The 23,464-nt window shown below is 38.7% G+C and overlaps 1 protein-coding gene and 2 long non-coding RNA genes across 4 annotated transcripts; 2 read left to right on the forward strand and 1 right to left on the reverse strand.

Moving 5' to 3' along the window:
- The first annotated feature begins 231 nt into the window (after positions 1–231).
- Positions 232–830, forward strand: LOC127926194 (uncharacterized). The gene is made up of 3 exons (XR_008123538.1): positions 232–350; positions 431–630; positions 711–830. It is a non-coding gene; the product is annotated as an uncharacterized LOC127926194 (long non-coding RNA).
- Positions 831–1,944: 1,114 nt separating this feature from the next.
- Positions 1,945–2,941, reverse strand: LOC118376168 (probable N-acetyltransferase camello). The gene has a single exon (XM_035762858.2). The coding sequence runs from the start codon at positions 2,930–2,932 to the stop codon at positions 2,228–2,230; it is 705 nt and encodes a 234-aa protein (XP_035618751.2). The 5' UTR covers positions 2,933–2,941; the 3' UTR covers positions 1,945–2,227.
- Positions 2,942–5,737: 2,796 nt separating this feature from the next.
- Positions 5,738–6,499, forward strand: LOC127926193 (uncharacterized). 2 transcript variants are annotated; one of them, XR_008123536.1, is made up of 3 exons: positions 5,738–5,831; positions 6,072–6,296; positions 6,345–6,499. It is a non-coding gene; the product is annotated as an uncharacterized LOC127926193 (long non-coding RNA). The 2 variants fall into 2 exon arrangements; XR_008123537.1 differs by having other exon boundaries at positions 5,747–5,879; positions 6,072–6,215; positions 6,263–6,499.
- The last annotated feature ends 16,965 nt before the right edge of the window (positions 6,500–23,464 follow it).

The raw sequence follows: 23,464 nt of genomic DNA on the forward strand, positions 1-23,464 counted from the left end.
ATTTCAGCAAAATGTTATACGCAGTGTGAAAACCTTATATATTTTTTTATTCATGGTCGCACCGAATTATTCTTTTTTAGGTTAATTTAACAATCAAACATTAAAAAAATAAACCCTGAAAGTGCATTAGGGAACATAAAAAGTGTTTAAAAATAAATTGTTTTTCATTTTCATGTTTCACTTTAAAACCTTATACTTCATTGACCCTTCAAGAAAGTACTGAGTAAAAGGTCTGACTACTTATGTAAACGTGAAAGTACTGAGTAAAAGGTCTGACTACTTATGTAAACGTGAAAGTACTGAGTAAAAGGTCTGACTACTTATGTAAACGTGAAAGTACTGAGTAAAAGGTCTGACTACTTATGTAAACGTGAAAGTACTGAGTAAAGGGTCTGACTACTTATGTAAACGTGAAAGTACTGAGTAAAAGGTCTGACTACTTATGTAAACGTGAAAGTACTGAGTAAAAGGTCTGACTACTTATGTAAACGTGAAAGTACTGAGTAAAAGGTCTGACTACTTATGTAAACGTGAAAGTACTGAGTAAAGGGTCTGACTACTTATGTAAACGTGAAAGTACTGAGTAAAAGGTCTGACTACTTATGTAAACGTGAAAGTACTGAGTAAAAGGTCTGACTACTTATGTAAACGTGAAAGTACTGAGTAAAGTGTCTGACTACTTATGTAAACGTGAAAGTACTGAGTAAAAGGTCTGACTACTTATGTAAACGTGAAAGTACTGAGTAAAAGGTCTGACTACTTATGTAAACGTGAAAGTACTGAGTAAAAGGTCTGACTACTTATGTAAACGTGAAAGTACTGAGTAAAAGGTCTGACTACTTATGTAAACGTGAAAGTACTGAGTAAAAGGTCTGACTACTTATGTAAACGTGAAAGTACTGAGTAAAAGGTCTGACTACTTATGTAAACGTGAAAGTACTGAGTAAAAGGTCTGACTACTTATGTAAACGTGATTTCAGTTTTCTATTTTTAATAAATTGGCAAAAAAAATCTAAATACCTCTTCTTACTTTGTCATTATGGGGAATTGTGTGTAGATTGTGTGTCCATTTTAGAACAAGGCTGTAACGTAACAAAATGGGGGAAAAGTCAAGGGGTCTGAATACTTTCCGAATGTACTGTAGATGTGTGTGCCAGTGTGTGTGTCCATCCTACTGTCCTTTTAGTCCTCCTCCTATTTCCCCCCTGCAGTAAGTCCAGTCCTCCTATTTCCCCCTGCAGTAAGTCCAGTCCTCCTCCTATTTCCCCCCTGCAGTAAGTCCTCCTCCTATTTCCCCCTTGCAGTAAGTCCAGTCCTCCTCCTATTTCCCCCCTGCAGTAAGTCCAGTCCTCCTCCTATTTCCCCCCTGCAGTAAGTCTAGTCCTCCTCCTATTTCCCCCCTGCAGTAAGTCCTCCTCCTATTTCCCCCCTTCAGTAAGTCCAGTCCTCCTATTTCCCCCCTGCAGTAAGTCCAGTCCTCCTCCTATTTCCCCCCCTGCAATAAGTCCAGTCCTCCTCCTATTCCCCCCCCCCTGCAATAAGTCCAGTCCTCCTATTTCCCCCCCTGCAGTAAGTCCAGTCCTCATCCTATTTCCCCCCCTGCAGTAAGTCCAGTCCTCCTATTTCCCCCTGCAGTAAGTCAAGTCCTCCTATTTCCCCCCATCAGTAAGTCCAGTCCTCCTATTTCCCCCCCTGCAGTAAGTCCAGTCCTCCTATTTCCCCCTGCAGTAAGTCCAGTCCTCCTATTTCCCCCCCTGCAGTAAGTCCAGTCCTCCTCCTATTTCCCCTCTGCAGTAAGTCCAGTCCTCCTCCTATTCCCCCTCTGCAGTAAGTCCCGTCCTCCTATTTCCCCCCCTTCAGTAAGTCCAGTCCTCCTATTTCCCCCTCTTCAGTAAGTCCAGTCCTCCTATTTCCCCCCCTGCAGTAAGTCCAGTCCTCATCCTATTTCCCCCCTGCAGTAAGTCCAGTCCTCCTATTTCCCCCCCTGCAGTAAGTCTAGTCCTCTTCCTATTTCCTCCTGTAGTAAGTCCAGTCCTCCTATTTCCCCCCTTCAGTAAGTCCTCCTCCTATTTCCCCCCTGCAGTAAGTCTAGTCCTCTTCCTATTTCCTCCTGTAGTAAGTCCAGTCCTCCTATTTCCCCCCTTCAGTAAGTCCTCCTCCTATTTCCCCTCTGCAGTAAGTCTAGTCCTCTTCCTATTTCCCCTCTGCAGTAAGTCTAGTCCTCCTCCTATTTCCCCTCTGCAGTAAGTCCAGTCCTCCTATTCCCCCCCCCCTGCAGTAAGTCCAGTCTGTACTCTATCAGGGTAAAGTTGGTGATTTTGGCGATGGGCTCAGGGATGACGAACTCTCTGACCCGTGTGTAGCCCACGTTCTCATACAGCCTCTGTGCATCAGTCTGCACTACAGACGTGTAGAGGACCACCGCAGGGAAGCCCCTCTCCCTGCTGAAGTCTGCCACTGTCCTGCTGAGGGCCTTGGCGATGCCCATCCCCCGGTGTGTACGACGTACAGACAACCTCTTCAGCTCCATGCAGCCTGGTTCCCTCTCCGCGGGCAGGCAGGCCACCGTTGCCACCACCCGGCCGTCGCTCTCAGCCACCCAGAAACACGAGTCCTTGTTCTCCAGGTAGGTCTCCTGGATGTGGTCGAGGTCCTTCCTCAGGGAGGTGTCGATGTAGCTGTTGAAGAGGTAGCCCACCAGCTGCTTGGCCCCGGCCAGGAGGAGAGTGACCCCTACTACAGGCAGCAGGACGGACTTGGAGCTGGCCAGCAGGGCGCAGAACGTGACCATCAGGATCATCTGGGTCAGGGGCTGTTTGAGGAGGTGCATGAAGGAGGAGGGGACGTGCTCGCTCATCCCCATGGTGAAGATCTCCTTCACGGTCTCCTTGTCATCTTCCTGGTATCTTCGGATAGTGATGTCAGCAGCCATGGCACTGGTCTGTAGGGTTGGGCAGATATGATTAAATCCAATATCGTGATATTTGACATTGATGATATAGTGATGTGCAAGATGATATATCAGGAATTACAAAAATATACTTATTTGAACTTTACAAATCCAAAACGGTGCAGGTTATCAGTTTTAGGCTGGGTAGCCTAGTGGTTAGAGTGTAGAGGCGGCAGGGTAGCCTAGTGGTTAGAGTGTAGAGGCGGCAGGGTAGCCTAGTGGTTAGAGTGTTGGACTAGTAACCGAAAGGTTGCAAGTTCAAATCCCCGAGCTGACAAGGTACAAATCTGTCGTTCTGCCCCTGAACAGGCAGTTAACCCACTGTTCCCAGGCCGTCATTGAAAATCAGAATATGTTCTTAACTGACTTGCCTGGTTAAATAAAGGTAAAAAATAAAGGTAAAAAATAAATAAAATAAAAACCCAAACATGGTAGTCAGTCACACCCCACCGGAGTCTACTCTGGCACCCTGTCTATCATCCATAAACTCAGACACTGGTCTGCCCTGCAATACATACAGAGACAACAGTGAGAGCTGACAGTCTAGTAGTCTACACACTATGAATCATAGAAATATCATCTAACAGGCCTCTCCATTCAAATCAATGATGGTATAATGGGTGGACTGGCAGCCATAGTGAGTGCATTAGTTTAGCAGTCAAATTGCCAAGGGTTAAAAGGTTAAGCCCTTTCTATAGAGTATTTGTCTATGCTACAACCTACCAGCCAACAGCAACACATCTCCCTCCCAACCCTCATCAACAGACTCTGTGTCCTTGGTGGTGGTCTCGCTTCTGATCGGTACTTTCAGCAACACCAGTGTATTTACATAAAGTGCATTCAGAAAGTATTCAGACCCCTTGACTTCTTCCACATTTTGTTACGTTACAGCCTTATTCTAAAATGCATGAATTCGTTTTTTTTTTTTATGACACTACAGGCTTGGCACACCTGTATTTGGGGAGTTTCTCCCATTCTTCTCTGCAGATACTCTCAAGCTCTGTCAGGTTGGATGGGGAGCGTTGCTGCACAGCTATTTTCAGGTCTCTCCAGAGATGTTCGATCGGGTTCAAGTCCGAGCTCTGGCTGGGCCACTCAAAGACATTCAGAGACTTGTCCAGAAGCCACTCCTACGTTGTCTTGGCTGTGTGCTTAGGGTCGTTGTCCTGTTGGAAGGTCAACCTTCACCCCAGTCTGAAGTCCTGAGCGTTCTGTACTTGTCTCTGTACTTTGCGCCGTTAATCTTTCCCCTGATCCTGACTAGTCTCCCAGTCCCTGCCGCTGAAAAACATCCCCACAGCATGATGCTGCCACCACCACGCTTCAGTAGGGATGGTGCCAGGTTTCCTCCAGACGTGACGCTTGGCATTCAGTACAAAGAAATCTTGGTTTAATCAGACCAGAGAATCTGGTTTCTCATGGTCGGAGTCCATTAGGTGCAATTTTGGCAAACTCCAAGCGGGCTGTCATGTGACTTTTACTGAGGAGTGGCCACTACCATAAAGGCCAGACGGAAGCCACTCAGTAAACCGGTACCCCTGTATATAGCCTCGCTATTGTTATTTTACTGCTGCTCTTTAATTATTTGTTACTTTTATTGATTTTTTCTTAAAACTGCATTGTTGGTTAAGGGCCTGTAAGTAAGCATTTCACTCTAAGGTCTACTACACCTGTTGTATTCGGGGCATGTGACAAATTGTTTGATTTGATAAGTGGGGTGCTGCAGAGATGGTTGTCCTTCTCTCTGGAGTTCTGTCAGAGCGATCATGGGTCACCTCCCTGACCAAGGCCCTTCCCCCACGATTTCTCAGTTTGGCCGGGCGGCCAGCTCGAGGAAGTCTTGGTGCTTCCAAACTACCTCCATTTAAGAATGATGGAGTCCACTGTGTTCTAGGGGACCTTCAATACTATAGACATTTCTCTGGTACTCATGGCTCTGGTACTCATGGCTCTGGTACTCATGGCTTGGTTTTTGCTGACATGCACTGTCAAATGTGGGAACCTATATAGACAGGTGTGTGCCTTTCCAAATCATGTCCAATCATTTAAATTTACCACAGGTGGACTCCAATCAAGTTGTAGAAACATCTCAAGGCTGATTAATTGGAAACAGAATGCACCTGAACTCAATTTCAAATCTCATAGCAAAGATTCTGAATACTTCTGTAAATAATGTATTTCTGTTTTAGTTTCTTTTATACATTTGCAAACATTTCTAAAAACCTGTTTCACTTTGTCATTATGGGGTATTGTGATGTCATTATGGGGTATTGTGATGTCATTATGGGGTATTGTGATGTCATTATGGGGTATTGTGTGTAGCTTGATGAGGACTTTTGTATTCATTTAATCCATTGTAGAATAAGGCTGTAAAGTAACAAAATGTGGAAAAAAGGCGAAGGGGTCTGAATACTTTCTGAATGCATCGTGTTGCTTTCAATTGTACTGGGTTGCACAAAAACAGTCCCTGAGAAGCCACAAGTTAAATACAATTCCATGTCAACTCACTGTGCCAGTGGGCAGGACGGTGGTCATTATGACAGGGGGGAATTTGAGACGAAATATCTAAAGGTTTGTATTATTAGAACAGACTTTCCAAATGTGAAAAGGAATTGTATTTAACTTGTGGATTCCCAGGTACTGTTTTTGTGAAACCAAATACTGTTGAAAACAACGCTAGTGTGCACTGAGCGTACAAAACATTAGGAACACTTTAGTAATATTGAGTTGCACCCTTTTTGCCCTCAGAACAGCCTCAATTCGTCGGGGACATGGACTCTACAAGGTGTCTAAAGCGTTCCACAGGGATGCTGGTCCATGTTGACTCTACAAGGTGTCTAAAGCGTTCCACAGGGATGCTGGTCCATGTTGACTCTACAAGGTGTTGAAAGCGTTCCACAGGGATGCTGGTCCATGTTGACTCTATAAGGTGTCTAAAGCGTTCCACAGGGATGCTGGTCCATGTTGTCTCTACAAGGTGTCTAAAGTGTTCCACAGGGATGCTGGTCCATGTTGACTCTATAAGGTGTCTAAAGCGTTCCACAGGGATGCTGGTCCATGTTGTCTCTACAAGGTGTCTAAAGTGTTCCACAGGGATGCTGACCCATGTTGACTCTACAAGGTGTGGAAAGCGTTCCACAGGGATGCTGGCCCATGTTGACTCTACAAGGTGTCTAAAGCGTTCCACAGGGATGCTGGTCCATGTTGACTCTACAAGGTGTCTAAAGCGTTCCACAGGGATGCTGGTCCATGTTGACTCTACAAGGTGTTGAAAGCGTTCCACAGGGATGCTGGTCCAGTTGACTCTACAAGGTGTTGAAAGCGTTCCACAGGGATGCTGGTCCATGTTGACTCTACAAGGTGTCTAAAGCGTTCCACAGGGATGCTGGTCCAGTTGACTCTACAAGGTGTTGAAAGCGTTCCACAGGGATGCTGGTCCATGTTGACTCTACAAGGTGTCTAAAGCGTTCCACAGGGATGCTGGTCCATGTCGACTCCAATGCTTCCCACAGTTGTGTCCAGTTGTCTGGATATGTTTTGGGTGGTGGACCGTTCTTGATGCACATGGGATGCTGTTGAACATGAAAACCCCAGCAGCGTTGCAGTTCTTGACACACTCAAACCGGTGTGCCTGGTGTCATGTAACAAAATCTTCCCAGCGTGAAATAACTCATTATGATGGTGGTGTGATTGTGACATAACTTGTACTTTAAAAAAAAAAAAGTATTTGTCACGATCGTCGTAAAGAGGAGACCAACGTGCAGATTTGAATAGATTCTTCTTTTATTGAAGGAAGAACACAAAGAACAGTTCAACAAAAACGACACGGCGCCCAACGAGTGCAGACACAGGCAACTTCACATAGACAATAACCCACAAACCACAATACAAAACAGGCTACCTAAATATGGTTCCCAATCAGAGACAACGACAAACACCTGCCCCTGATTGAGAACCACATCAGGCCAAAACACTTAGAAACAGACAAACTAGACACGCAACATAGAATGCCCACTCATATCACACCCTGACCAAACAAAACATAGAAACAGACAAAACTAGACATGCAACATAGAATGCCCACTCATATCACACCCTGACCAAACAAAACATAGAAACAGACAAACTACACATGCAACATAGAATGCCCACTCATATCACACCCTGACCAAACAAAACATAGAAACAGACAAAACTAGACATGCAACATAGAATGCCCACTCATATCACACCCTGACCAAACAAAACATAGAAACAGACAAACTACACATGCAACATAGAATGCCCACTCATATCACACCCTGACCAAACAAAACATAGAAACAGACAAACTAGACACACAACATAGAATGCCCACTCATATCACACCCTGACCAAACAAAACATAGAAACAAACAGCGCAAATAATGGTCAGAGTGTGACAGTATTATTATTTATTTATTTTTAACCAGGAAGGGCTCATTGAGATTTAAAATATATTTTTCAATAGATGGTGCTGCCTATCTCAGCCAGGACAAAGTCATTACAAAAATTACAGACAAACAACGAGAAAAACTACAAGTAATCTAGTAAAAACCATAGAATTCACAAGAGTATAACAATATCAAAAACAGCAAATTAAACAAACATTGACAGGTCAGGGAAACAGTCTCTCATCAGTGATTTAAAAACACCAATTGGGACAAGTTCTTCCAGTTTAAAAGTATTTTGTAAGGCGTTCCAAGACGATGGCCAGAGTACATAAAGCCCTTTTACCAAACTCAGTTCGGACATTTGGAACAGTTAGCAGGATAAAGTCCAGCGAACGAAGAGACGACCCACAACATTTATGAACAATAAAAATGCCCAAATAAAAAGGTAGTAAACCCAAAATGGCTTTGTAAATAAAAGTATACCAGTGACTGAGCCTACGAGTGACTAGAGAAGGACAGCCAACCCTGGTATACAAAGTGCAGTGGTGCGTAAGGGTTTTGCAGTTTAAAATAAATATCAAAGTACCATGGTAAAGGGTGTCAATTGATCTCAAACACTGAGCGGAAGCATTCATATATAAAATATCCCCATAGTCTAGTAAAGGCATAAATGTAGCTGATACTAGCCTCCTTCTGGCTTCAAAAGAAAAACAGGCCTTAGTCCTAAAATAAAATCCCAATTTCAGCTTCAATTGTTTTGTAAGTGGTTGAATATGCAATTTAAAAGAGAGGCTGTCAATAAATATATATATATATTTATACAAACAAATAAATAAACAAAAGAGGAATAGTCACATGCAAACTATTTACATTGCCAGGAATCCTAAACAAAAAAAATCATATTCATTAATAAAACAAGTTTTAATTTCCTTTTTGTTTTTCATTGTAGTTGATGTCTTCCATATGGTTTAAATTCATTTTTAAAGTGAAAAAAAGTTAGGTTTTGAATTAGACCATTTGAATTTGTGAATATGAAATGGACCTAATATTAATAGCAGTTGAATGAAATATACTACATCTTTATCAGAATTCCTAAAATAAACATGTCAAAACCATTAAAATTGTACAACCTGTCCTGTTTCCTTTGTAACAAAGACCTGTAGGTCAATCACAAACAGGACACTATAAATAAAGGTAAAAAAACGAATTAAAAATGGTCTCCTTCTCCATTCCACAGAAATCACAATTACAGTCAATATTCAGCTTGAATTTTTCCAAAAACATGTTTCACAGTATAAATATGTAACATTTTTAATTAAACTTCCTTTACCTTGTTACCATGGAAACTTCCTTTACTGATACAATGGGGGTTAAGCAAATATTGTATATCACCATAGATATTCAACCAAAATAATCCTGCTGAGGGAAGTGTAGTATCACTAACAATACTCCTAATCTTTTTATTACTACATGTATCTTTGAGATTGTTAATAATATTGCCAATTCATATATTATCAATTAATTATATTATTATTGGAATCGCATCGAAAACAATTGCATATCCTTTCGGGGTTATTGGAATTCTAAACGTATCAAAACAATTCCCCATATGAGATATCCATCCTCATGCAGTAACTGACCAACCAAAATAATTGTATTTTCACATTCTCACATCAAACAAATTGGATATATTTGTTGTTCCATAGAAAGTATCTGTGAGGGGGGAAACATCCAAGCTAAAAGTGCCTGCTTATAGAATTTGGCCAATTTTACTGGGATTTTATCAAACATCAAAAATTATACCGAAGCAGAAATTCTAAACAGCAACAGTCAAATAAATACTTAGGGAAGAGATTCCAAATACTGTTCTGGTTTAAATATACTTCAGAATCCAATTTATTTTATAAGTATCGTAATGACCTGACTAGATCATAAATGAACAATTGTCCAGACAGAGGCTTGAGTTTACGAATTGACGGTTTATTACACCAACTTTACACAGGCTACTGTTTGGGCCGTAGCACACGCCAAATAGATGACAGATAACCCACAAGCCAATCGTGACCTTCTCTTGTGAAACCCAGACGTAAGAGAGAGAGAACAAAGGCTGAACCTGGTCTTAACTTCCAATGCTCCACCCCCCTGCCCAACCCCCCTCCACGCCACTCCGCCAACCACCAGGATGCCCGGCATCAGAACATTCCAGGCATTCCCGTGATTGGCAGATAGCAGGTTGATTGACAGGTCGGACCCCGCGAACACCGGGTACTGGTCAGTACAACACAACCACCTCCTAGCCTAACACATAACACACAGCTGTCTGTGCGGGTCGCTACAGTATTATTTCAACCTCAAAACCTCCTTGTTCTTGGTTATAACTGAGAATATCTTTCTGTAGATAGGGAGGATTGCTCCTCCAAATACAATTATGAAAAATCTTATCTAAGTCCTTTTAACAATTTTAGGGGGGTAAGTCAAGTGATAACGAGACATAAACCGATCTGGATAACCCTTCAATTTTGGACAACTTGGGAACATTTTCACACCTGGAGAATTTTTACAGCATGATGTCACACACACACACACACACACACACACACACACACACACACACACACACAAAATAGGAAGTACTTTTAAGATTTTAACATGACACCTACTACCACACCCCGTTCAAAGGAACTTAAATATTTAGTCTTGTACATTCACTCTAAGAATGGCACGTTACAACCCAGTTGCACAAATACACAATCAATGTTTCTCAAAATTCATATTACCGTGCTCTGAGCACAGGAGGGTCGGGGTGTGAGTCCAAATCAAACTATGAGAAACGGGGCATGGAGGGCACTTCTCGAATTGCATCGACGCAAGCTTCAGCCTAGTATACAAATAAATATGACGCAAACACGTAAACAATTATGCAAATATATTGAAATCAATGGCGGACATTTTTTGAGCTGAAGCGAGAGAAAACTCCGACTTCGAAATTAAATATTGCCTTTTCACATCTATGTTGCCTGACTACAATATTGTATCTTCATACTTTAATAAATACATGCTGTGTTAATTTTGGCCTGTTTACCTGCCTCCGTACCGTATATCGCAAGACCATGTTAACTCAATAGGGCAAACTGGCTAAGTAACGTTGTAAGATAGACAAGATGGCCACGAATCATTTAGACCTCCAAGATGATGGCGACGGGGATTTCCCCAAGGGCATAAGGCGAGGGTGTGTCTTAAGAGCTCTTTCATTGTTTAATTCAAGGGGCTTTATTGGCATGGGAAACATGTTATCGTGAGGTAATATCCAAAAGTGAAATAAACAAAAATTAACAGTAAACATTACACTCGCAGAAGTTCCAAAGGAATAAAGACATTACAAATGTCATATTATGTGTATACATATACAGTGGTGTAACATTTTACAAATGTGTCTCTAACCTGTCTCCTCCCCTTCATCTACACTGATTGAAGTGATCATAGCGCTCACCTGGTCAATCTGTCACGTGTTTTATACATCCGCGTTTGTAAAAGCACCTCGCTGCCCCGTCACCTGACTGCAGTGTCAGTGTCCTGTCGGTTATCCGATTAAGATGGGACATCAAACCATAGATCATCCCTTAACTAGAATTTAAAAATCGTCTTTTGATACATAGATGTATTATTTATCAAATAATTGATATCAACTAAAATAGTTTATCACGATTAGCAAATAGCACGTGACTCTTACTGAAAAGCTACATTTATAAATGGTTAGCTAACCCGTCAAATGATATCTTGGCCATCAAAATAGTAATATTTCTGCTGTAATGAAAACGATGTTTGTAATAGATAGCCCACCTGATTTAGTTATGTCTCAGAGAAATATAATCCAATTTGACACAACCAGCAGATTTGTGTTAGTGGTCCTAACAGAGGTGGGAGGGATTTACGGTATAGCTTGCTTCCAATTGGCTGAAAGCGAGACAGCTTCATAGCTGATACATTCTGAAGTTTATTTTAGCTCAATTATTTAAAAAAAAAATAGAAAGAAACAAGACCAATGTAGAAATACAGAAAGGTAAAACAAGGGGCAGTTTAACACGTGGAAATGTATCTTGATAAAAAAATGTTTTTCTAGAAAGACAAGCATTTCTCTGCACCTATTATAACATCTGCAAATATTTGTATGCGAACAACAAACTTTGATGTGATTTTCACAAGCCACAACAAAGAAATGGTCAAACACTTAAAAAGACACACCTTATCCCCTCAGCCCTCAAATTAAGTGGACACCTCTGATGACGTATCAAGATGTCTGACGAGTATACACTTGCAGGGGGAGGGAGGAATGGGTTTTAAATGGACCGGCCTTGCCCGGAAATTCGTCACTCGACATCCTGCAATGATTGTGTTTTCAGCCACTGGTAGCTTGTGGGTACTTCATATGCGCTACAGTCAATTATGTGTGCATGTCTACTTATATTAAATATATCATTATTAATATATGTCTACTGTATGATAGCTAGCTAACTAACGTTATCCTGCCTAGCTGGAACTTCTGAAGAAGGGAAATTATTTATTTATACAATTTCCAAAAGATAACCAAACGAAAACACATGTACTTTTTTACGTAGTAGCAAAATTTCGAAATTATTTGCATTCGTGTTTACTTACACTTGTATGTTGACTTCACCATTAATGTTGTTTTTAAGCATTCGCAGATTTTTCTTAGCGGATGTACAATTGTCGCGAATTGAATTGTGGGGAGTTTCAGGCCCTGGTGTGAACATAATTGTACACTGAGTAATGGCCTTTCCGGCCCTTTTCAGTGAGCCGGCTCTTTTGGATCCCAAACGGCTCTTTAAAAATATATATGTTTTGTTTGCGATAGTTTCACTATGATTGGTGTTAAAACAATTCTAGGTAAATTATTACATGAAATCATACCTTAACCACAATGTATTTAAAAATGCATTTGGTTTGTTATGAAAAAGAATGCTATTAAACATGTGCATTTAAAATATAACTTTTTAATATATATAAACAAAGTGTATATAAATCTGACCATTCAAAACTAATACAATCTGAAGAGCATGATAACAGAAAATTGCACCATATCAAAGAAAAATAAATAACTGTGCAGAACTACAGCATCCCACTGAAAACATTAAACTGGTCCCTCTTTTCTCTCTCTTCTTTATTGCCATGTTATAACCAGCAGCACACAACAAAGCTGACCATATTTTTATTTTATGGGAGATTTGCATTATTTTTTTTCTTGTACAGTACCATTACATTCTTGACATAATTCTGAGAATTGTAAACCTGAAACGTTTCAATAGATTATGAAGAGAACATGCTTGTCTTTGTTAGATTATGACAGACCAGCTAGATCTACTGTCTCTATTATATTATGACAGACCAGCTAGATCTACTGTCTCTATTATATTATGACAGACCAGCAAGATCTACTGTCTCTATTATAATATGATAGACCAGCTAGATCTGCTGTCTCTATTATATTATGACAGACCGGCTTGATCTACTGCCTCTTTTACATGATGACAGACCAGCTAGATCTACTGTTTCTATTATGATATGACACACCAGCTAGATCTAATATCTCTATTATATTATGACAGACCAGCTAGATCTACTGTCTATATTATATTATGACAGACCAGCTAGATCTACTGTCTCTATTATATTATGAAAGACCAGCTAGATCTACTGTCTCTAGTATAATAGGACAGACCAGCTAGATCTACTGTCTCTATTATATTATGACAGACCGGCTAGATCTACTGCCTCTTTTTCATGATGACAGACCAGCTAGATCGAATATCTTTATTATATTATGACAGACAAGCTCGATCTACTGTCTCTATTATATTATGTGACCAGCGAGATCTACTGTCTCTATTATAATACGACAGACCAGCTCGATCTACTGTCTCTATTATATTATGACAGATCAGCTTGATCTACTGTCTCTATTTTATTATGACAGACCAGCTAGATCTACTGTCTCTATTATATTATGACAGACCAGCTAGATCTACTGTCTCTATTTTATTATGACAGACCAGCTAGATCTCCTGTCTCTATTATATTATGACAGACCAGCTAGATCTACTGTCTCTAGTATAATATGACAGACCAGCTAGATCTACTGTCTCTATTATATTATGACAGACCGGCTAGATCTACTGCCTCTTTTTCATGATGACAGACCAGCTAGATCTGATATCTCTATTATATTATGACAGACCAGCTAGATCTACTGTTTCTATAATAATATGACACACCAGCTAGATCTAATATCTCTATTATATTATGACAGACCAGCTAGATCTACTGTCTCTATTATATTATGACAGACCAGCTAGATCTACTGTCTCTAGTATAATATGACAGACCAGCTAGATCTACTGTCTCTAGTATAATATGACAGACCGGCTAGATCTACTGCCTCTTTTTCATGATGACAGACCAGCTAGATCTGATATCTCTATTATATTATGACAGACCAGCTAGATCTACTGTTTCTATTATATTATGACAGACCAGCTAGATCTACTGTCTCTATTATATTATGACAGACCAGCTAGATCTACTGTCTCTATTATATTATGACAGATCAGCTTGATCTACTGTCTCTATTTTATTATGACAGACCAGCTAGATCTACTGTCTCTATTATATTATGACAGACCAGCTAGATCTACTGTCTCTATTATAATACGACAGAGCAGGTAGATCTAATATCTCTATTATATTATGTGACCAGAGAGATCTACTGTCTCTATTATATTATGACAGATCAGCTTGATCTACTGTCTCTATTTTATTATGACAGACCAGCTAGATCTACTGTCTCTATTATATTATGACAGACCAGCTAGATCTACTTTTCTATTATAATACGACAGAGCAGGTAGATCTGTCTCTATTATAATATGACATACCAGCTCGGTCTACTGTCTCTATTATATTATGACAGACCAGCTAGATCTCCTGTCTCTATTATAGTATGACAGACCAGCTAGATCTACTGTCTCTAGTATAATATGACAGACCAGCTAGATCTACTGTCTCTATTATATTATGACAGACCGGCTAGATCTACTGCCTCTTTTTCATGATGACAGACCAGCTAGATCTGATATCTCTATTATATTATGACAGACCAGCTAGATCGGATATCTCTATTATATTATGACAGACCAGCTAGATCTACTGTCTCTATTATACTATGACAGACCAGCTAGATCTACTGTCTCTATTATATTATGACAGACCAGCTAGATCTACTGTCTTTATTTTATTATGACAGACCAGCTAGATCTACTGTCCCTATTATATTATGACAGACCAGCTAGATCGACTGTCTCTGTTATATTATGACAGACCAGCTAGATCTACTGTCTCTATTATAACATGACAGACAAGCTAGATCTACTGTCTCTATTATATTATGACAGACCAGCTAGATCTACTGTCTCTAGTAAAATATGACAGACCGGCTAGATCTAGTGCCTCTTTTACATGACGACAGACCAGCTAGATCTAATATCTCTATTATATTATGACAGACCAGCTAGATCAACTGTCTCTATTATATTATGACAGACCAGATAGATCTACTGTCTCTATTATATTATGACAGACCAGCTAGATCTACTGTTTCTATAATAATATGACACACCAGCTAGATCTAATATCTCTATTATATTATGACAGACCAGCTAGATCTACTGTCTCTATTATATTATGACAGACCAGCTAGATCTACTGTCTCTAGTATAATATGACAGACCAGCTAGATCTACTGTCTCTAGTATAATATGACAGACCGGCTAGATCTACTGCCTCTTTTTCATGATGACAGACCAGCTAGATCTGATATCTCTATTATATTATGACAGACCAGCTAGATCTACTGTTTCTATTATATTGTGACAGACCAGCTAGATCTACTGTCTCTATTATATTATGACAGACCAGCTAGATCTACTGTCTCTATTATAATACGACAGACCAGCTAGATCTCATATATCTATTGATCTACTGTCTCTATTATATTATGACAGACCAGCTAGATCTACTGTCTCTATTATATTATGACAGACCAGCTAGATCTACTGTCTCTAGTATAATATGACAGACCAGCTAGATCTACTGTCTCTATTATATTATGACAGACCAGCTAGATCTACTGTCTCTATTATATTATGACAGACCAGCAAGATCTACTGTCTCTATTATAATATGATAGACCAGCTAGATCTGCTGTCTCTATTATATTATGACAGACCGGCTTGATCTACTGCCTCTTTTACATGATGACAGACCAGCTAGATCTACTGTTTCTATTATGATATGACACACCAGCTAGATCTAATATCTCTATTATATTATGACAGACCAGCTAGATCTACTGTCTATATTATATTATGACAGACCAGCTAGATCTACTGTCTCTATTATATTATGAAAGACCAGCTAGATCTACTGTCTCTAGTATAATAGGACAGACCAGCTAGATCTACTGTCTCTATTATATTATGACAGACCCGGCTAGATCTACTGCCTCTTTTCATGATGACAGACCAGCTAGATCGAATATCTTTATTATATTATGACAGACCAGCTAGATCTACTGTCTCTATTATATTATGTGACCAGCGAGATCTACTGTCTCTATTATAATAATACGACAGACCAGCTCGATCTACTGTCTCTATTATATTATGACAGATCAGCTTGATCTACTGTCTCTATTTTATTATGACAGACCAGCTAGATCTACTGTCTCTATTATATTATGACAGACCAGCTAGATCTACTGTCTCTATTTTATTATGACAGACCAGCTAGATCTACTGTCTCTATTATATTATGACAGACCAGCTAGATCTACTGTCTCTAGTATAATATGACAGACCAGCTAGATCTACTGTCTCTATTATATTATGACAGACCGGCTAGATCTACTGCCTCTTTTTCATGATGACAGACCAGCTAGATCTACTGTCTCTATTATATTATGACAGACCAGCTAGATCTACTGTCTCTATTATAATACGACAGACCAGCTAGATCTAATATCTCTATTATATTATGACAGACCAGCTAGATCTACTGTCTCTATTATATTATGACAGACCAGCTAGATCTACTGTCTCTAGTATAATATGACAGACCAGCTAGATCTACTGTCTCTAGTATAATATGACAGACCGGCTAGATCTACTGCCTCTTTTCATGATGACAGACCAGCTAGATCTGATATCTCTATTATATTATGACAGACCAGCTAGATCTACTGTTTCTATTATATTATGACAGACCAGCTAGATCTACTGTCTCTATTATATTATGACAGACCAGCTAGATCTACTGTCTCTATTATATTATGACAGATCAGCTTGATCTACTGTCTCTATTTTATTATGACAGACCAGCTAGATCTACTGTCTCTATTATATTATGACAGACCAGCTAGATCTACTGTCTCTATTATAATACGACAGAGCAGGTAGATCTAATATCTCTATTATATTATGTGACCAGAGAGATCTACTGTCTCTATTATATTATGACAGATCAGCTTGATCTACTGTCTCTATTTTATTATGACAGACCAGCTAGATCTACTGTCTCTATTATATTATGACAGACCAGCTAGATCTACTTTCTCTATTATAATACGACAGAGCAGGTAGATCTGTCTCTATTATAATATGACATACCAGCTCGGTCTACTGTCTCTATTATATTATGACAGACCAGCTAGATCTCCTGTCTCTATTATATTATGACAGACCAGCTAGATCTACTGTCTCTAGTATAATATGACAGACCAGCTAGATCTACTGTCTCTATTATATTATGACAGACCGGCTAGATCTACTGCCTCTTTTTCATGATGACAGACCAGCTAGATCTGATATCTCTATTATATTATGACAGACCAGCTAGATCGGATATCTCTATTATATTATGACAGACCAGCTAGATCTACTGTCTCTATTATACTATGACAGACCAGCTAGATCTACTGTCTCTATTATATTATGACAGACCAGCTAGATCTACTGTCTTTATTTTATTATGACAGACCAGCTAGATCTACTGTCCCTATTATATTATGACAGACCAGCTAGATCGACTGTCTCTGTTATATTATGACAGACCAGCTAGATCTACTGTCTCTATTATAACATGACAGACAAGCTAGATCTACTGTCTCTATTATATTATGACAGACCAGCTAGATCTACTGTCTCTAGTAAAATATGACAGACCGGCTAGATCTAGTGCCTCTTTTACATGACGACAGACCAGCTAGATCTAATATCTCTATTATATTATGACAGACCAGCTAGATCAACTGTCTCTATTATATTATGACAGACCAGATAGATCTACTGTCTCTATTATATTATGACAGACCAGCTAGATCTACTGTTTCTATAATAATATGACACACCAGCTAGATCTAATATCTCTATTATATTATGACAGACCAGCTAGATCTACTGTCTCTATTATATTATGACAGACCAGCTAGATCTACTGTCTCTAGTATAATATGACAGACCGGCTAGATCTACTGCCTCTAGTATAATATGACAGACCGGCTAGATCTACTGCCTCTTTTTCATGATGACAGACCAGCTAGATCTGATATCTCTATTATATTATGACAGACCAGCTAGATCTACTGTTTCTATTATATTATGACAGACCAGCTAGATCTACTGTCTCTATTATATTATGACAGACCAGCTAGATCTACTGTCTCTATTATATTATGACAGACCAGCTAGATCTACTGTCTCTATTATATTATGACAGACCAGCTAGATCTACTGTCTCTATTATATTATGACAGACCAGCAAGATCTACTGTCTCCATTATAATATGACAGACCAGCTAGATCTGCTGTCTCTATTATATTATGACAGACCGGCTTGATCTACTGCCTCTTTTACATGATGACAGACCAGCTAGATCTACTGTTTCTATTATATTATGACAGACCAGCTAGATCTACTGTCTCTATTATAATACGACAGACCAGCTAGATCTAATATCTCTATTATATTATGACAGACCAGCTAGATCTACTGTCTCTATTATATTATGACAGACCAGCTAGATCTACTGTCTCTATTATATTATGACAGACCAGCTAGATCTACTGTCTCTAGTATAATATGACAGACCAGCTAGATCTACTGCCTCTTTTTCATGATGACAGACCAGCTAGATCTGATATCTCTATTATATTATGACAGACCAGCTAGATCTACTGTTTCTATTATGATATGACACACCAGCTAGATCTAATATCTCTATTATATTATGACAGACCAGCTAGATCTACTGTCTCTATTATATTATGAAAGACCAGCTAGATCTACTGTCTCTAGTATAATATGACACACCAGCTAGATATAATATCTCTATTATATTATGACAGACCAGCTCGATCTACTGTCTCTATTATATTATGACAGACCAGCTAGATCTACTGTCTCTAGTAAAATATGACAGACCGGCTAGATCTAGTGCCTCTTTTACATGACGACAGACCAGCTAGATCTAATATCTCTATTATATTATGACAGACCAGCTAGATCTACTGTCTCTATTATATTATGACAGACCAGCTAGATCTACTGTCTCTATTATAATTACAACAGACCAGCTAGATCTACTGTTTCTATTATATTATGACAGACCAGCTAGATCTACTGTCTCTATTATATTATGACAGACCAGCAAGATCTACTGTCTTTATTATATTATGACAGACCAGCTAGATATACTGTCTATTTTATATTATGACAGACCAGCTAGATCTACTGTCTCTATTATATTATGACAGACCAGCTAGATCTACTGTCTATTATATTATGACAGACCAGCTAGATCTAATGTCTCTATTATATTATGACAGACCAGCTTGATCTAATGTCTCTATTATATTATGACAGACAGGCTAGGACTAATGTCTCTATTATATTAAGACAGACCAGCTAGATCTACTGTCTCTATTATAATATGACAGACCAGCTAGATCTACAGTTTCCATTATATTATGACAGACCAGCTAGATCTACTGTCTCTATTATATTATGACAGACCAGCAAGATCTACTGTCTTTATTATATTATGACAGACCAGCTAGATATACTGTCTATTTTATATTATGACAGACCAGCTAGATCTACTGTCTCTATTATATTATGACAGACCAGCTAGATCTACTGTCTATTATATTATGACAGACCAGCTAGATCTGATATCTCTATTATATTATGACAGACCAGCTAGATCTGATATCTCTATTATATTATGACAGACCAGCTAGATCTACTGTCTCTATTATACTATGACAGACCAGCTAGATCTACTGTCTCTATTATATTATGACAGACCAGCTAGATCTACTGTCTTTATTTTATTATGACAGACCAGCTAGATCTACTGTCCCTATTATATTATGACAGACCAGCTAGATCGACTGTCTCTGTTATATTATGACAGACCAGCTAGATCTACTGTCTCTATTATAACATGACAGACAAGCTAGATCTACTGTCTCTATTATATTATGACAGACCAGCTAGATCTACTGTCTCTAGTAAAATATGACAGACCGGCTAGATCTAGTGCCTCTTTTACATGACGACAGACCAGCTAGATCTAATATCTCTATTATATTATGACAGACCAGCTAGATCAACTGTCTCTATTATATTATGACAGACCAGATAGATCTACTGTCTCTATTATATTATGACAGACCAGCTAGATCTACTGTTTCTATAATAATATGACACACCAGCTAGATCTAATATCTCTATTATATTATGACAGACCAGCTAGATCTACTGTCTCTATTATATTATGACAGACCAGCTAGATCTACTGTCTCTAGTATAATATGACAGACCAGCTAGATCTACTGTCTCTAGTATAATATGACAGACCGGCTAGATCTACTGCCTCTTTTTCATGATGACAGACCAGCTAGATCTGATATCTCTATTATATTATGACAGACCAGCTAGATCTACTGTTTCTATTATATTGTGACAGACCAGCTAGATCTACTGTCTCTATTATATTATGACAGACCAGCTAGATCTACTGTCTCTATTATAATACGACAGACCAGCTAGATCTAATATCTCTATTATATTATGACAGACCAGCTAGATCTACTGTCTCTATTATATTATGACAGACCAGCTAGATCTACTGTCTCTATTATATTATGACAGACCAGCTAGATCTACTGTCTCTAGTATAATATGACAGACCAGCTAGATCTACTGTCTCTATTATATTATGACAGACCGGCTAGATCTACTGCCTCTTTTTCATGATGACAGACCAGCTAGATCTGATATCTCTATTATATTATGACAGACCAGCTAGATCTACTGTTTCTATTATGATATGACACACCAGCTAGATCTAATATCTCTATTATATTATGACAGACCAGCTAGATCTAATGTCTCTATTATATTTTGACAGACCAGCTAGATCTACTGTCTCTATTATATTATGAAAGACCAGCTAGATCTACTGTCTCTAGTATAATATGACACACCAGCTAGATATAATATCTCTATTATATTATGACACACCAGCTAGATCTAATATCTCTATTATATTATGACAGACCAGCTAGATCTACTGTCTCTATTATATTATGACAGACCAGCTAGATCTACTGTCTCTATTATATTATGACAGACCAGCAAGATCTACTGTCTCCATTATAATATGACAGACCAGCTAGATCTGCTGTCTCTATTATATTATGACAGACCGGCTTGATCTACTGCCTCTTTTACATGATGACAGACCAGCTAGATCTACTGTTTCTATTATGATATGACACACCAGCTAGATCTAATATCTCTATTATATTATGACAGACCAGCTAGATCTACTGTCTATATTATATTATGACAGACCAGCTAGATCTACTGTCTCTATTATATTATGAAAGACCAGCTAGATCTACTGTCTCTAGTATAATAGGACAGACCAGCTAGATCTACTGTTTCTACAATAATATGACACACCAGCTAGATCTAATATCTCTATTATATTATGACAGACCAGCTAGATCTACTGTCTCTATTATATTATGACAGACCAGCTAGATCTACTGTCTCTATTATATTATGTGACCAGCGAGATCTACTGTCTCTATTATAATACGACAGACCAGCTCGATCTACTGTCTCTATTATATTATGACAGATCAGCTTGATCTACTGTCTCTATTTTATTATGACAGACCAGCTAGATCTACTGTCTCTATTATATTATGACAGACCAGCTAGATCTACTGTCTATTATATTATGACAGACCAGCTAGATCTGATATCTCTATTATATTATGACAGACCAGCTAGATCTGATATCTCTATTATATTATGACAGACCAGCTAGATCTACTGTCTCTATTATACTATGACAGACCAGCTAGATCTACTGTCTCTATTATATTATGACAGACCAGCTAGATCTACTGTCTTTATTTTATTATGACAGACCAGCTAGATCTACTGTCCCTATTATATTATGACAGACCAGCTAGATCGACTGTCTCTGTTATATTATGACAGACCAGCTAGATCTACTGTCTCTATTATAACATGACAGACAAGCTAGATCTACTGTCTCTATTATATTATGACAGACCAGCTAGATCTACTGTCTCTAGTAAAATATGACAGACCGGCTAGATCTAGTGCCTCTTTTACATGACGACAGACCAGCTAGATCTAATATCTCTATTATATTATGACAGACCAGCTAGATCAACTGTCTCTATTATATTATGACAGACCAGATAGATCTACTGTCTCTATTATATTATGACAGACCAGCTAGATCTACTGTTTCTATAATAATATGACACACCAGCTAGATCTAATATCTCTATTATATTATGACAGACCAGCTAGATCTACTGTCTCTATTATATTATGACAGACCAGCTAGATCTACTGTCTCTAGTATAATATGACAGACCAGCTAGATCTACTGTCTCTAGTATAATATGACAGACCGGCTAGATCTACTGCCTCTTTTTCATGATGACAGACCAGCTAGATCTGATATCTCTATTATATTATGACAGACCAGCTAGATCTACTGTTTCTATTATATTGTGACAGACCAGCTAGATCTACTGTCTCTATTATATTATGACAGACCAGCTAGATCTACTGTCTCTATTATAATACGACAGACCAGCTAGATCTAATATCTCTATTATATTATGACAGACCAGCTAGATCTACTGTCTCTATTATATTATGACAGACCAGCTAGATCTACTGTCTCTATTATATTATGACAGACCAGCTAGATCTACTGTCTCTAGTATAATATGACAGACCAGCTAGATCTACTGTCTCTATTATATTATGACAGACCAGCTAGATCTACTGTCTCTATTATATTATGACAGACCAGCAAGATCTACTGTCTCTATTATAATATGATAGACCAGCTAGATCTGCTGTCTCTATTATATTATGACAGACCGGCTTGATCTACTGCCTCTTTTACATGATGACAGACCAGCTAGATCTACTGTTTCTATTATGATATGACACACCAGCTAGATCTAATATCTCTATTATATTATGACAGACCAGCTAGATCTACTGTCTATATTATATTATGACAGACCAGCTAGATCTACTGTCTCTATTATATTATGAAAGACCAGCTAGATCTACTGTCTCTAGTATAATAGGACAGACCAGCTAGATCTACTGTCTCTATTATATTATGACAGACCGGCTAGATCTACTGCCTCTTTTTCATGATGACAGACCAGCTAGATCGAATATCTTTATTATATTATGACAGACCAGCTCGATCTACTGTCTCTATTATATTATGTGACCAGCGAGATCTACTGTCTCTATTATAATACGACAGACCAGCTCGATCTACTGTCTCTATTATATTATGACAGATCAGCTTGATCTACTGTCTCTATTTTATTATGACAGACCAGCTAGATCTACTGTCTCTATTATATTATGACAGACCAGCTAGATC

This window comes from Oncorhynchus keta, unplaced genomic scaffold (genome assembly GCF_023373465.1).
Source record: "Oncorhynchus keta strain PuntledgeMale-10-30-2019 unplaced genomic scaffold, Oket_V2 Un_contig_7120_pilon_pilon, whole genome shotgun sequence".
Lineage (NCBI taxonomy): Eukaryota > Metazoa > Chordata > Actinopteri > Salmoniformes > Salmonidae > Oncorhynchus > Oncorhynchus keta.